This window comes from Lagopus leucura, unplaced genomic scaffold, assembly GCF_019238085.1.
Source record: "Lagopus leucura isolate 7727_CA_CO unplaced genomic scaffold, USGS_WTPT01 Super-Scaffold_100091, whole genome shotgun sequence".
Classification (NCBI taxonomy): Eukaryota; Metazoa; Chordata; class Aves; order Galliformes; family Phasianidae; genus Lagopus; species Lagopus leucura.
Genome location: NW_024962320.1, coordinates 71,121 through 86,868, shown reverse-complemented (window position 1 = coordinate 86,868; position 15,748 = coordinate 71,121). Strand labels below are relative to the sequence as shown.

Here is a 15,748-nt window from a genome sequence, read left to right as displayed (position 1 = left end):
CCTTCTGCGATTCTGTGCACCTCTGATTCACGGCCGCCGTTGGCTTTGTGGCGCTGAACGCTGCCCTTTCCGCCCCCTTCTCTTGCAGACAGCAGCCTGCTGGAGAGCTACACGGAAGGGGAGATCCGGCAGCTCATCTCGGCGCTGGTGGAACGCTACAGCCAGGCCATGAACTCGGGTGGCCACGAGCTGCCCCTCTTCCCCAAAACGGGCAACCGCATGAAGCGGGCACGCGCCCGCCACAAACCCTGCGCCCTGAAGGAGCTGGAGGTGAGCGTCAGCGAGTTGGGCCTGGGCTACGAGTCGGATGAGACCGTGTTGTTCCGCTACTGCAGCGGCACCTGCGACGCAGCCGTCAGGAACTACGACCTCTCGCTGAAGAGCGTGCGCAGCCGGAAGAAGATCAGGAAGGAGAAGGTGCGCGCGCGGCCCTGCTGCAGGCCGCTCTCCTATGATGATGATGTCTCCTTCTTGGATGCCTACAACCGTTACTACACCGTCAACGAGCTGTCGGCCAAAGAGTGCGGCTGTGTGTGAAGGGCCGGGTTGGGGGGTGGCCCAATGGGGGCGAAGGCTACGCTGGGGATGGGGATGGACCCCGCGCCGCTGCCCGCCCCGTGGACTTCCCGTGTCCAGTTGGAGGAGGAGAGACGACCTGTGGACCCACCGTGTCCATTGGGAAGAGGAAAGATGCCCCATGGACCTTCCGTGTCCATTGGGAGGAGGAGAAATGCCCCACAGACCCCCCATGTCCACTGGGACCCTCCACGTCTGTGGGGGAGAAAGAGAGATGCCCCACAGACCATCCATGTCCATTGGGAGGAGGAGAGATTCCCCATGGACCCTCCATGTCCGGTGGGAGGAGGAGTGATTCTCCATGGACCCCGCATGTCCACTGGGACCCTCTTTGTCCATGGAGGAGAAGATGAGATGCCCCGTGGACCCTCCATGTCCGTGGGGGAGAAGGAGAGATGCCCCATGGACCCCCACATATCCAGTGGGAGGAAGAAAGACTGCGACACTCGTATGGCCCCGAGCGCTGCTCCCTGCCCACATGTGTGCACTGTGACCGTGGGGCTGCACAGGAAGGTGTAAGTGTGAGTGTTGTCCCACGGCGTGGGTTCCCATCAGTCGACCCTCCGGTTGGCTGTGTGACACAGGCGCTGGGCTCAGGGTGTGACACACACACTCAGGGTGTGCTGCACGTGGCGTGTTGTGCACAGATGTTGTCCGCGTCGTTGTGCACTGGGCTGAGCACCGGGTGTTGTCACACAGATGTGTCACCTGATGAGGGGTTGTGAGCTGCACGTAGAGGTGACAGGGATGTGTGTGCAGGGTCTAACGTGTGCAGTGTGTCCGTGGGGTGCCTGGTGTTGTGGGCGTAGGGGTTGTTGGATGGCTATAGGTGCCCCAAGTGGGGCTGACATCCCTGGTTTTCACTGTGTCTGTGCTGGGGTCCCCGTGCTGTGCCCCAAAGCCCCACGTTGGGTGCAGAGCTGCATGCACACCGTGGAAAAGCTCCATCTCCGTTCCCCACACCCCATCCCCTTGCTCCCTGCAGCTGCTGCTTTGTAGGATAATCTGCAGTAACTGGATTAAGCCCATGGCCCCTCCGCCTGCAGCCGGGCTGGAGACGTGCCACTGCCATGGAGGTGACACAGAGCCACGCGGCCACCAGCACGGCTGGGCTGCAGCAGGTGAGGATCCCCCAGAGCCGGCCCAGCTCTGTCCTAAGGGTGTGTGGGATTCCCAATGGGGCAGCACAGCTCGGAGCGCATGCAGGACAGGGCTCAGGCCTGGGCATTGGCTCCGCTTCGCATTTACAGCAGTGTCACTCTTGTTTACTCTGCGGAGAAATAAATGAGACCGCAGACTTTTGCATTCTCCGGGCAGGCTAAATTTGTTGCCTGGGATTGATGGGTTTTCTCCCCTTGGCCCTCTTCCCAGAAAAAGCAAATCATAAACAGAAGGAGAATATTGGTGTCGTGTCCTGGGCATGGAGGGAGAACGCTCTGATGGCAGCGCTCCGCTGGGGGACCTCTGTGCCATACTGGGACCATGGCCACTGGGGACATGGGCAGGATTTTGGGGTGGTGGTGACAAAGGTGATCCCCAAAAGAAGCAGAAGCAGCTGCAGGACGATCTGTGCTTGTGACCCACGCTGTGCCCACAGCTTGCTTCCTCCCTCAAATAAAGCAACACAACGCACCCAAATCTAATAATAATAACTGCGCTCTGAAGGGCTTGGGTGCGTTCCAGTTCTCACTACTATAAAACTAAAATTAGTTGTGTTGCAGAAGCCTCCAGTTAAACAAGCGAAAAACAACAACAAAAACAACAAACAAGCAACCAAAACCCAAGCACAGGAAGGTGCTCAGAGCAGTGCAGCAGGGTTAGCACCAAGCTCCCTGTGTCACCGGGAGCGTGGAGGTGATGCTGAGGTTTTGCAGCTGTTGTGTTGCTCCTGGTGCCGGGTTTTGGAGACGTGTTGGAGATACCCATTGGTTTCGGGGCTTGCAGGGCTGAGGTCAGCAGCAGCTTTGCACCCTCGTGCTGCTGAACCCACCCTGCTGCACTTTGGAACCCCAAAAGCACCCCAAAGCACTGGGAAACCCCCAGCGCGAGGCGTGTTGCAAAGCAATGCAGATAGCTGCAACGCCTCTTCCTTTTTTTCCCCCCCTTTTCCTTTTTCACCCCACGCAGAGGTGCGGGGGAAGTGGCTGACGTTGGCGGCGTGTGATGGTTCGGGGAGTGCATCTGGGCTGCAGCTGCACTGTGCAGCCACACAACACCCGGGGGACGAGCAGGGCCGACGCGGCCATCACCCAACCGTGGCTTTTGCTTGCGTGTCGCTTCCGTGCGTGTCACTCAGGGTTGTCCTCTTGGGGCCACGTGCGTCCTCCTGTTCCGGGAGCATCGCCCTGTCCCGCACCGTCTGCACAAGGAAATGTGGTTCCAATAGAATCGCCGCTCTTTCCCTTAATGCTTTCCATTTCTACAGCCCTCTCTGCTGTAATAGGAGCTGGAGCTGTCTGGAAGAATGTCTACAATGCAGAAAAGGCAAAAGGATGGAAAATTCCCCGCTCAAAGCTACGGCGCAATCTCATCTGGCTCTCTTCCTCATCACCCCATGCGTTACTGATTGCTAATAACGGTGTGCAACATCTGCCGGGTGGTGTTTTGGGGGATTTTGGGGGGCATCTTCCACCCTGCAGCTTGCCCATCACCCAAGGCAGGAGACGAGGGCTGGGAACGACGGCGAGATGTTTAGAACGATTCCAGTGGTTGTGACAGCGCAAAATATGAGTGTTATGTTATCCCGACTCTCTGATAATGAGTTATGGGACGTTTCATTGTGTTTTACTATACACATCCCCATATGGCCCTGCAGTGTTTGGGTAACTCCGGCTCTGGCTCTGGTTCGGCTCCGCCTGTCACTTGCATCAGTCGGGATCCCATTCGCCAACATGGGTGCACTCCCGATTTGGTATCGGTGAGGGGGAACGGGCCTAACATCATTGTTTCCACTCGGTGAAAGCACTGGCAAACATTGCGTCCTTTATTTAAACAGGTCCAGAAATGTGCTGGGAAGAAATAATTTCTCCCAGTTTATCGAGACAAATGGTTTCACGGCGGTACTCGAGACCTCAGCCACCATCTCTTTGTAAATAGGGCTACCCACGTGGTTTTGTTCTTGGTTAAACAAGGCAGAACCTCCGAGGTGAGACCCGAGAGGAAGAAAAGAAGGGAAAAAAAGGGGGAAAAAAAGGAGAGATTTGGCAGCCATGGGCAGGAGAAGGGTGAGCGCGGGAGGAGGCAGCCCCATCCCCACATCCCCACGTCCCCAACATCCCCACATCCCCAACATCCCCACGTCCCCACGTCCCCACGTCTTTACTCAACACCTTTGGTGCAACCCCATTTCCCTTCTGGTATTGTCGGCTCTGTCCGACCATCTGCAGAAGTTGATGCAATGCATCTATATTTTAGATACTCCCTATTTATTCGAAGTAACTTATGTTATTTATTTAGATACCATAGTGTGCCATCTGTGTAACGCGTTCTTTCTCTTTCTCTCTCTCTTTTTTTTTAAGATTTTATTTATTGATCCAAATGGTGCCAAGTGCAGTTTACATTTATTACATTTTTACCATTTATTCTATACACCAAAGAGGGGGGGGGGGGGGGAAAGCAATATGATATTATTTTTTTTAAACAAACGTAAACTCGGGTGTGATGCTGTTACATACTCACGATAAAGTGAAAATAAAAGGAGAACTATATTGATTTCTTTGTGATTGTGTCGATTTCCCTGTGGTTTTCATCTCAGTGCTGCCTCTGAGCGAGTCACTGCGGGGTGGCATTACGTCCCCAGTGTGGGGTGGGGATGAGCATGGGAAATGTGGGTTTTCTCTTGGAAGAGCAGAGAGGGTCCACGCGGCGCTCTGCAGGCTAAGAGCGGATGGAGCTTGACTTTGTTTTCCCATTTCCTGCAGAAACCTCCATGCACGTCCGCCAGCAGCCCCTGTTTGTGTCATTCCATCGTCACAAACATATATTGATGCGAAATCACTGATTTAAAACATTACCAGGGCTGGGTTGTTGCCCGTATGAGTCTGTACTGGTTTGGCCACAGAAATAATTGTCTTTATCCCCTCGGTGTGAAGGCTCTTCCACTTGGGTTGGCTCAAAGCTGAAGCGTCCCGTAGGGATGAACCAATTCTGGCAAAATCACGTCCAAAAAAAAAAAAGAAAAAATGCTTTTAAAGGAAAGAAGGGGAGAAAGAGAACGGGAGGTTTTGATAAGGTCAGCCAGAAACGTGTTTCATTTGCTCATCCGGAAGCAGCGCTGAGGTTAAAGAAGTTTTACAGGGAAAACAACTCGCAGTCAGCAGCAGCGTTGGCTGCGCTTCTGTTGCTCCACTGTATGAAGATGATGATGATGGTGGTTGATATTTTGCTTTGGGGGAAATGTTGCAATTCGGAATCCCAGCCAAGTTCAGCCCTCAACCACTCATCCAAGCAGCACTCGTTCGTTCCATCTTTACCACCCCTCGGCCCCAGGTGTCTGCCTCTTTCTGTGGGCAGAAGGGAAAACGCTGCCCAACCCGAAAAGGTTCACAGTGGTTTTTCAGGGATGGAAAAAAAGGTCTGTTTATCTTCCCCCCGTCGTGCCACCCAGAGATCCGACATCTCGTGGCCGACTCAACCACTCGCCCCCGAAGCTCTGCTCTGTAAATATTTTACGAAGCATCTTTTGAGGCTCATAAATCTCCGTCTGCGCCCGCGTGTGCGCAGGGCCGTGGGGGTGTGAATGCTCCAAAAGCTGCCATCTCGCTGCCGGCCGGCCCGTAAAAAATAGAAGAGAAAGGAGAAAGAAAAAAAAAGGAAAAAAGACAAAGTGAAGTTTTAATGATCAAATTGGAGAGGGCTGCTTGGAAACTCTGACTCGTGCAGAAAGAAAATAATGTTTGCAGGCGACAGCGTACAGACAGGTCATGCTCCTGGGCTGGGCTGAAGGGATTTTGAGTGCCAGTTCTTGGGGTTGAGGTGCGTGTTGCTTGCTTGGATGTGGGGGATTTTCAGTGGCTGGTGCCAGCTGTAAAGCCCCGACGTTTGGTATTCATGTTTTTAAGTAGAAAAGGAAACGGCTGAGAAATGGGATGTGTGTCTGCCCATAGGCTCAGGAAAGCTGGAAAGCAGAGTTTGGGGTTGGTTCGGGTTCCTTCATGCACTCAGGACAAACCTGGCAGGGGCTGTCAGGCTCTATCTCCTGTGTTTTCAGGGTTTCGGTTTGTCTCAGCCGTTTCTCTTCCTATCCCCAACTGCAGTGCTGCACTACATGGGGATTTGTGTTTCTCTCACGCTCTGCCTTTCCTCTCCACTCCTGGCAGCCCTACAGAACAGGGGTTCCATGGGTAGGAAGCTCAGCAGGGACATGGGGATATTTTCTAGGATACTGGAAATACTTGGAGTGAGGGGACACTGCACTTTTCCAGGCCATGAAGGGACAGGGATGTCCCAGTGGAGGGACAGAACCCCGCGCCATGCCATGCCAGCTGGCACCAAGGAAGGCTGACCACCTCCTGCCTTAGATGGCAGCTGTCTGCTTAGATCCTGCTCCAAAAACTCGACCTTTTTAAATTATTCTTTCCACGGTTTCCCATCAGGATCAACCTCTCGCTCTCCTTTTGGAGAAGCAAACCTCTCCCCTTTGCTTTTCAGACCATCTCTGCCCAAAAGCATCAGCTGAGAACATTTCAGCCTGGCTCCTATCACCTTTGGGTGAAAGCAGGGGAGGTCTGGGGGGAGCAAGGTGTTTTCACATCACCTCTGTGAGAGACTGAAGGAGCCCCTCACACTGACGTATGGCATTTTCCCAAGTGGGTGCAGATGGGAAAAACCAGCGCCAGGCCCCGCAGCCATCCAGATGTTTCCTTCGATGAAGTTGCCCCTTCCAGAGTTTCCCAACTGTGGTGTCAGCTTTCTCATCCCATAAGGAATTCAGCCTGTGTGTGCCTCTGTGTCACTGAGAAGGGGAAGTTTCGTGCTGGACTTTGTCCTGGCATTGCCATGTCCATGCCAGCCCTTCCTTGGCAGGAAGACACCGCTCACCTGTGATGTCACCCATTCCTTCTCTCTAATCACATCTATCCCGGCTCAGTCAACAGCGTTAACATCTTCCATTTCTCCAGCTGCTCAGGACCTGAAGGGCTTAGAGATGGGAAGAACACCGGCGTGCATCCAGGAGCTAAAGGAAAGGTGTGTGCCTGCAGGCAGGCAAGGCAGGAGCAGAAGGATGGACAAATATTTGGCAATAAAGACGGCTGCTTCAAAATATTTTGCTCTTTGAAGCAGTCAGCAAGCACACGGCCAAGGAAGATGTGGCATGTTTCTCTGTGTGAATTTCTTTGCTAAGATCCAGCAAAGGCCCTTCAAGAAATGAAGCAGCGTTGGTGAGGCCCCATCTAGATGGGTACCATCAGAAGGATGGGAAATAGAGGAGGGATAAAAGTTCAGATTTCAGAGTGAAGGATTTGTTCTTAGGCTTGTGATGGTCGGTATGTTCAACCAATCTGGAAAACAGAAAAAAAAAACAGGCCACAAAGGTTGTGAAAGAACAGACTGAGAACACTAAAGACACGGTCTTGCTGGTGGGTCATCAGCCACAGAATGACTGCGCAAGGAAATGAAGAGGGAATTCTTTGGAAATCTTTACTAAACGGTGCTGATGGAGAAAACAATTGTGTCTCTGTATGCATCGCTGGGCTTGGAGCTGACTTTCCTCGTGGAAACATCCTGGGGCTACAACAGACCTTTGGAAACCTCAGCTCGGGGCTCAGCAGCAGTCAGGAAGACAAGCTGGATGTCCGGAGGTGGCAGCAGGGAGCCTGGGCTGTGTCCCTTATCTCCATGCAACGGGGCTCCCCGGTTGGAAAGTAAACTTTCCAGCAGTGTGACCTGGACAGCAGCAGGAAGTTCAATAAAGGTCAAACACAACAAGGTGCTTGTAATGCACAGCCCGGAGCACGGCCATCAGCTGATGGCAGAAGCTGGGATGCTCTGGCACACAGGAGGAGGCAGCCCCTCACACAGCTGTGCTCAGCATTCCCTTGCCATAGGGTGCTGCTCCTGTGAAAACTTCACAGCCCTTTCGGGGCCCATCCGTGTCACCCCACTCCTTACCCACAGCAGTGTGCTCCTGTCAGATCCTTCCCCAGACTCACGCTGTCTCACTAAGCTGTCCAAAAAACAGACTTGTAAAATACAGACAGCAGCCTCCTGCCTGCTTAGCATCCTGATGCAGCACCCCAAAGGCAGAGCCTGAGGCAAAGAGAGGTCAGCAGGGAGGAGCGCCGCCACTCCTCCTGCAGCAGCAGCAGCTGCACAGCATGGCCGCCCCTTCCAGCTGCAGCTCTGCACAGTACAGAAACCTTGAAACAGATTTACGACTGTATAAATTGCTTCTCCACCTTCCCCACTCTGCCCCTTCTTTCTGCCTTTCAATCAGTGGAGTCCATCCAGAACTGTTTTCGGTTTAAAAAAAAAAAAAAAAAAGAGCATTTTTCACTCTGAGTTTCTCCAAAGACTGAGCTGCAGCCAGCGTAACGTGGTCGGTACCTAATGCACTGCAGAATACAATGTCCTACTCTACCTGGCAGTCTATTCTCTAGTAAGACAAAGGCACACCCAACACCAAAACGCTTCTTCATTACTGCTTGTTTCAAAGCTCCTCTCGTCCTTCTGGCTCTATCACATTCAATCAGCCTTCAAACCTGCAACCAGCCAGCGAGGACAAAAAGATCACAACGCAGCAGAGAGCTGAGCAAACAGGCTTTATACAAACCACTTGGACAGGTTGGGCACAGCGTGGTAGCTGGCCTCTGTCCTCTGCAGGAAGTGACAGGCTCTGCAGACTTGCATGGCCCAGCCAATGCCCAGCACAGGTTTCAGCCACTTGCGCCACTGGAAGTAGCGCTGGTACCTCTCGGTGTCGTTGCTCAGTTCCTGCAGGTACTGAGCCAGTTCACCGGCGCTGGCAAAGTCATCGACGTGGATGAAGGAGTCAGGGGGCAAGAAGTGCTCGTAGTTTTCTCGAGGCGGCCCCAGAACAACAGGGATGGTGCCAGAGGACAGGGCGTTCTTCCAGAGCTTCTCAGTGATGTAGTCCTCGTGCTCTGAGTTCTCAAAGGCCAAGTAGAAGTTGTACTGGGACAGAGTTTGCTGGAGCAAGTCCATGGACAGGGGCAAGTGATGCCGTCCGTACACATCCACGGGGATGTGTTTCTTCAGCTCCTCGTAGTACTTCACCCGGTGGGAGCTTGGTCTCCAGTTGCTGACCACCCAGGCCACCATCTTGGTCTTGGGTGGGATGCTGAAGGGCTGGGGCTGGCTGAGCAGCTGCAGCTCCCCATAGGGGGTGAAGATGTCCGAGTCTCTCCGGTACGACATAGTCAGGTTGAAGAGGTGGTTCATGGCACCTAAGTTTGGAGAGTGACTTGGGGACTCCATGTTGAACCAGATCCAGCGCTGGGACGGGAGCCTGGGGAGCTGAGCCAGCCTCTCTCTGTCCCTATACACATCCCTGTGATGCATAATCACAGCATCTGCCTTTTGGGACCAGCTGCGGTCGGTGGTGAAGTGGCAGTTCGGGGTGTCAAAGAGCTCCGAGCAGTTGCTAAAAGTAAAGCGGTGTCCGAAGGGCCACGTCCACAGCAGGATGGTCAGCCTGCGCTCACCCTTCGGCAGCGTGCTGGTATTTCCAGTTTGGAATCTTTCTGTGGAAAGATAGGAATTGTAATCCTCTGGCTCGGGAGTCCTGAACTGACGAAGAGAAGCGAAGAGGCAGAAGCTGAAGATGAAGCTGAAGAGGAGGAAGGTGAGGAGTTTCTTCCAAGAGATCTTCCTCCCTTCCAAGAGCTCCGTGAATGGATCTGCAAACACCACAGACAGAGCGCTGAGCGGAGGCTGCATGCCAATGCCAGCAGGGCCACGGCTCTGTGTGCACAGCACGGCGGGGGGGCAGGGGGGCCGGGCGCAGCATTGAGGCGCATTCACCTCCAGCTTCCTCCTGTCAGACACAACGGCTGCTGTGGCAGCACGACGCACAGCGTGCTCACACCCACAGGCGCCCACGGGGCACAGCCGCCCCTCCACGGCGCCCGGCCTTTCCTCCATCCGCACCCACAGCCGCTTCTCATCAGCCGCCCCTCATTTCACAGAGGAGCGCCACCAGCAGGGGGCGCCCGGCCGCTCAGCCCCACGCCATAACACCGCCCAGCGCTGAGGGACGCAGCCCTGAGGCGCTGCCCCGCCCACCAGGCACATTTCCTCCACAAGCCCCGCCCCCTTCTGGTCACAACACGTTGTGATTGGCTGGTGGGACAAGCCACGCCTCCTTTCCCTCTGAGCGGGAAGGCGTTTCCCCACACACACACATGGTGGCAGCCATCTTGATTTTGACGTCGTCTCAGGACCAGGTGCTGCTGTTTGGTGGCTGCCATTTAGCTGGACGTCACAGCAGGAAAAATATATTACATGCATACAGGGTGTGGGAGCGCAAAGAGGAGTGTGCAAACGTCTGTTTTATTTACTATAAATACACGTAAATATTCATCTATCTACGCATGCACATCCCCATTCTGGCCAACAACATCCAGAACTGCAAGTTAAGACCTTAAAGCAAGCTGCAGTTCAGGGTCCTTGTGGCCTCCGTAACCCCATGCCAATAAGATTCTTGTTGCTGAGATGCAACCTGCATTTAGCATTCCCAATTAGCAGTCTTTAATATATATATTTTTTTTCTGTTTGGCCAGTCTAGAGGTCAAAATCTCCAGACTATCAGCAGCCTCTGTCAGAACACCATCTTCCACCCTTTAAGCAGCACAATCCTTCTGTTTGTACCCTTCTGTACCAGAGACACGGTCTTCCAGCTCTGCAGCAGCCCCATTGCTCTCATTGATCCCCATGCTCTTTTCTGCAGTTGCTGTGGTCTCTGAGATCATAGGGCTGCAGCCTGTGCCCCAAAACCTGGGTTCTGCCTCTTTTGCAGCTCTTGGGACAGTCTAACAGGACAGGTCTTCATTGCATGCTTAGTTTTCTACCTCTTATTTGCAGGACAAGGGAGCACATACAGCACCAACCCACACCCCAGTGTCTTACAGGTAAGATTTGCAGCACCAGGATTTCTGGCAGAAGCTGGTGGGACTGGCACCAGTCACTTCATGTCTATCAGTTATGCTGACACTACTGACAGGCATGATGTGAGAGCACAGAGGGAAGAAATACCTCCCTGCAAACAGAGGCAAAAACGGATCTCCACAGACCTCCTCCCTGATGCAACCCAGTGCCCCTAAGGAAAAGAAAGAACCGTGGCAGCTCACCTGTAGGCATGGTCCTGGTGTGAAACTGCACAGTGCAGGGGAGAAGCTGAAGTGAAGGGCACAACCAGGAACAGAGGAGAACAAAGGAAAGCACAGACGTGGGGTGGGATCAGTGATGTGTTCCAGGCATTTTGAATGGCGTGTGCCAAATGTCAGCCAGCAGAACCCTCACCCAGTAACGAAGGCCATAAGGAAACAAGGACAGATTCCTCTGACAAATTTGTGAACAAAAGTTAAACAAAGCAACTCCTTTATTGACTGCAATTAAAGCACACCTCATTTTTTATAACACCTCTATACATGCAGTAGCTTACTTCCTTCACCATTCTTGGCCACAGGATTTGCATGTTGATGTGCTTTCTTCTCCACCTTGTGTCACACAGGACATCTCTGTTTGAGAAAGGTCGGGAGAGTTAGGAGGGAGTGGAGGTTGAGGCCCCAGGTTTACAAGCCCCCTGCACATAGCGGGGTTCGTGCCACAGCTGCCTCCATCCCCATGCCAGGATTCCTCTCCTAATCACCTTTCCAGGATCTCCATCCTCATGGGACTGTGACATCGGGGATCACCTGGAGCTTCAGAGTAGGGGAGCCCTTGGATCAGGACCATTCAGGGGATCCTTCCTGTACCCAGCCCCACAGACCTGGCTTTGGAGTGACTCCAGCCCCAGTGAATAGGCATTGTACAACATGATCTGTGGACACACGGAGGCTGTTTGTTTGCCACGGCCAGAGTGAATTGATCTCGCATTGAGCTTGGCTGCGCTTGGCTGGGACAAAAAAACCCACAGCCATTATGTGTTATTATAGGGATTAACTATCGTTTCTTGCTGAGGGTATCTGAGCACTGCGGCCAAAAGCACAAATGAAACTCCTGCATGATGTCCCCAGATGTTATTTTCTTCAAGGCTGTGGAGAAGAAAGAATTGAGTTTCCAAGCACTGCAGAAAGCTCTGAGTCGAAGGATCCCGGAGCACCAGATGAGAGGCTTCAGGCAGGTAGAAAATTCAACACTTTTGTACTCCTGAAAAGCTGGACCATAAGGAACGTCAGCTGGGAGAGGTGAGTGATGTAAATTAAACAAATGAGCACACACAGGGAAGGCACAGAAAACAAATCATGAAGCTGTGAATTGAGAATTGTTCTGAGTGGCACAGGTGACATGAGGTGACAGATCACTCAGAAAGTGATGAGTGGTGACACGGCTCGAACAAAGAAGCCGTTCAGGTAACAGACTTGGCAGGACCGAACACGAGGATTTATTGCTGTGTGATGAATAGGTTTGGAATCCCCAGAATCTTAAGACAAAAAATAAGGCTGAGCTCTTAGGAGAAGCTTACTGCTCGCTGCGTTTGCTGACAAAGTGATTGCAGGGCTTCAAGGGCAGAGCGTTCACCTCGGTGAGCAGAGGAAGATGAGAGGGCTGAGCCCTCAGTGCCAGCGCAGCAATATCCTTATTGCGCACACAGCATGTGAGGGCAAGCCCTGAGCCCAGGGCTATAGCAGAGACGTGAGCTCCTGGAGGCGTTCCTCTAACCAGATGCCTTGTCCCAGGACGGAGACTCCAGGAGAACAGTGCTGTGTCCCACAGCCCCGCTGGCAATGTGCGTCTCCTGGAACCGAGGCACATTGAGACGTTTGATGTCCGCATTAAAAATAACTGTGGAAGGGTCTCTGTGCATTTCCAATTCCGTCGGAAAGCTTCTGCGGAATCTACCAGGGAACAACGCTGTGTTTCCTTGCTGCTTTCTCCTTGGGACAACTGTGAATTGTAAGAGCAGAGCAAAGCAGCTGGAGGAATGCTGAGCTCTGTCACGAAATCTCACCAGGAAGCTCAGCCTGGGGCTCTCACAGCTGCTGTTCCTGGCCACTCCTTGATCATCTCCTGCAGAGAGATGATCAAGGTTTTCCAGGAACAAAGATGTTACAGGATATGAGAGAGGCAAATACCAGCTTGGTAGTCCCAAACATGCGGCTGAGCCTCAGCAGGTAGCATGGATTGCTCCTGTTCAAACACAATGGCTTGGTGCTGTCCTCCAACACCCTCAGCTTTTTTACCTGAGCAGACCTAAAGAAGCATCACCTAAAGAAGCAATCACGTTGCTCATTTCTCATGTGAGTTTCCAATGTAAGGGAGGAGAATCAGGGAGGGACTTCACCCCAAAGTTAAATAGGGCCCGTGACGCCGGTCGGGTTGTTTGTGCCTTGCCATATAATCCCACGCTCTGGTTGGCATCCAGCTAAGGGTTTCTGATCCTCTAGGTTAAACCAAGCTCATGGCACAGCCTGGTAACAACAGATTGGAAAGACGTGGCACTGGGAATGGATTTAGCTATGCCTGATCCCGAGCACTTTCATGGCAGAGTCCGATGAGGTTGGCAGCACCAAATCCTTCACCCATTAGCATCCTCCCCCCATGACCAAACCACGCCACCACTGTCTCCCCTCAGCCTGCCCCATGGTTTCCCTCTGTCTTTATTAAATCACCAGTTCTGTGCACTCCCTGGTACCACAACTCCTCCTAAAGAGCAACACCTCTGGCGTGGGGCTGAGTCCTTGGGCCATGCAGCCCCACTCCAGCCCCACAGAAAGCAGCAGGGAGCCCTGCTTAATTGCAGCCGTGGGCTGGCATTCAACTTGGCTCACCCAGCAAATGGGAATCTGTATATGAGGCAAAAAGCTGCGTTCCCTCTGACACTTCACACCACCTCCCCTGGTCCAGTAGCAGCCAAACATGTGGCGAGCTGCCCCCACAACTGTCCCCAGCCAGCCAGTTCCTTGCAATCATCGAGTGTCTTTCCCAGGTCAAGAGCCAAGATCCTACATTTCTCAGCATTTAGTAATCAGCACGTGATGGTGTCAGTGTAGAATTTCAGCGACTGCAAATGGTGACACCTCAGAAATCCGTTTTGGTGCAAGCAATCCAAGCAGACAGACCTGAATACTTGAGCAGAAAAGGAAGCTGGATGACAGGAACATCTCTCACGGGTGCAAGAGGACCAGCCTTATGTGTACACACACGTGAATGCTGCTAAGGGGCAGCTTCCTGGTTTAGAAAACGTGTTTCTTCTGTTCTATATGGAACCATCCTATGCTGGGCTTGGAGAGAGGACTGGGAGCAGCTCCTGGCTCTGGGAATTCTCTTAGCTCAGGGTGGTGACCTGGATGGGGAGCTCAGTTTGTTCCCCTCTCTCAGACTTTTCCAGCCTATGCCTGGATGTCTCCTTTTGACCTTAAGGACAATGACAGTGAGCTTTGTTAGGGCTCAGGGAGGTGCAGCAGCTTCCTCTGCCCCCACTTCAGTCCATACCCAACAACTACAGAACTACAGAACTGCTGGATGCTGCAGGTAATGCAGTGCCAACCAACTGCTGCTCCCAATGAGTTTCATTATGTCTGAGCTTCTGTTCCCGTTCCCAGCCCCACCTGGATTCCCAGCACCGTATGAGGGACACAGACGTGAAAAAAGGACATTATGAAGTTATATCCACAGCTGCACTGCAGCCCAGGAGCAGAGGGTTCTTTCCGATGAGCGTTTAATGAGTGCAGTATCAGGGAAATTGAAACCCCGCTGCCTCATTCTCTACTTTTGGTTCTGGTTTGCCTTTTTGCCACTTTTCCTAAGGAAATGAGTGTGTGATAGAGCTGTGCTGTAGACATCCTGCCTGCCCAGCACCTGCACGCCTCCCAGTCCCCAACAAGCCGCCACCTCTTCTCACATGGAAGGTCCTGCAGGAACCTCACCACTGCTGCATCCCCACTCCGTCTTCATTTTCCTCTTTGCGACCTTTCCATATGCCCCATGCAAAGACCTACCAAGATCTTTCCCATTGGAGAGAAGATTTGCCCACCTCTGTGCTCAAAGCTACGCTCAGTGTCTGGGGCAGGCTCAGGGGAACCCACAAGATGATGATTATTCTGTAGGTCGAGGTGTTTTAAGACCCCAGAGGACCGCTCCATCCTCCTGCTGGGTGCTGTTGTACAACGTCACACACAGTGCACTGTGTGAGGAGGTATCAGGGTAGATTTGGGATTTTCTGTGTGGCTTTCAAACCCGACAGGCGGGGAACTGAGCTCTTTATTTATTCCCTCTCTGCATTTTAAGAGGGAATTTTTCACTCAGAGGGTGGTGAGGCACTGGAACAGGAGGCTGTGGATGCCCCAGCCCTGCAGGCATTCGAGGCCAGGCTGGATGTGGCTCTGGGCAGCCTGGGCTGCTGATTGGTGACCTGCACACAGCAGGGGTTGGAACTGATGGGCGTTGTGCTCCTTTGCAACCCAGGCCATGCTGTGATTCTCTGATTTTTTCTGCACACAACATTCTCTCCCCTCTGCTGTAACCCATCCCCAGGGGTGAATGGCAGCACGTCAGGGCATTTCTGAGGCAGCTCCAGCACTGCCCATAGCCCTGCCATCACCCTCAGCCCCAGCTTCAAAACAGGAGGCAGATAAGAGATTGCCTGCTAATGGCTTCCCATATAAATATTAGGACCTTCCCTCTCAAGCGGTTTACTCTGTGCGCTGACCCTCTGGACGAGGTCGTGGGGAATGGGGAGCTGTGGGAGGTCCCCAAGTTTTATAAATGAGAGGATCTCCTCGTGGAGGCACGTACCAAGAGGCACCCGGGAGCCAAACTCGCTGATTAATGGTACCAAGGAAGGCTGTTGCAGCACCAGAGCTGTGCTGAGGAGGGATTACTGAGAGATTTAGCAGTTCAGGTGGATTAGGGGTGATTTGTCATTTGTCTGCTGTGATTCTCCAGGGGAAAAGGGGAAAAGAAAGAGCTGAAAATCATTTAGCGTGCAAGGAGGAGACAAAAACCAGGGTGTTCCCTTCGGTTTTGATGTAGTGGAGGTGTGGATGTGGGT

At 52.9% G+C, this 15,748-nt stretch overlaps 2 protein-coding genes across 9 annotated transcripts in view; one reads left to right on the top strand and one right to left on the bottom strand.

Moving 5' to 3' along the window:
• LOC122188869 (neurturin-like) overlaps positions 1–4,160 on the top strand; it is a 31,862-nt gene extending 27,702 nt beyond the window's left edge. For 5 of the 8 annotated variants that reach the window (XM_042887523.1, XM_042887521.1, XM_042887522.1 and 2 more), the window contains one exon: positions 89–4,160. In XM_042887523.1, the coding sequence (XP_042743457.1) occupies positions 89–537 (449 nt within the window). In that variant the 3' untranslated portion in view covers positions 538–4,160. The remainder of the gene's footprint in view (positions 1–88) is intronic. The other 3 variants (XR_006181654.1, XR_006181655.1, XR_006181653.1) reach the window with 3 other exon arrangements.
• A 4,033-nt stretch (positions 4,161–8,193) lies between these two features.
• On the bottom strand, positions 8,194–10,964 carry LOC122188882 (4-galactosyl-N-acetylglucosaminide 3-alpha-L-fucosyltransferase FUT6-like). The gene is made up of 2 exons (XM_042887552.1): positions 10,884–10,964; positions 8,194–9,434 (listed from the first exon to the last, which is right to left on the bottom strand). The coding sequence occupies exons 1-2, from the start codon at positions 10,891–10,893 to the stop codon at positions 8,338–8,340; spliced, it is 1,107 nt and encodes a 368-aa protein (XP_042743486.1). The 5' UTR covers positions 10,894–10,964; the 3' UTR covers positions 8,194–8,337.
• Between the last annotated feature and the right edge of the window lie 4,784 nt (positions 10,965–15,748).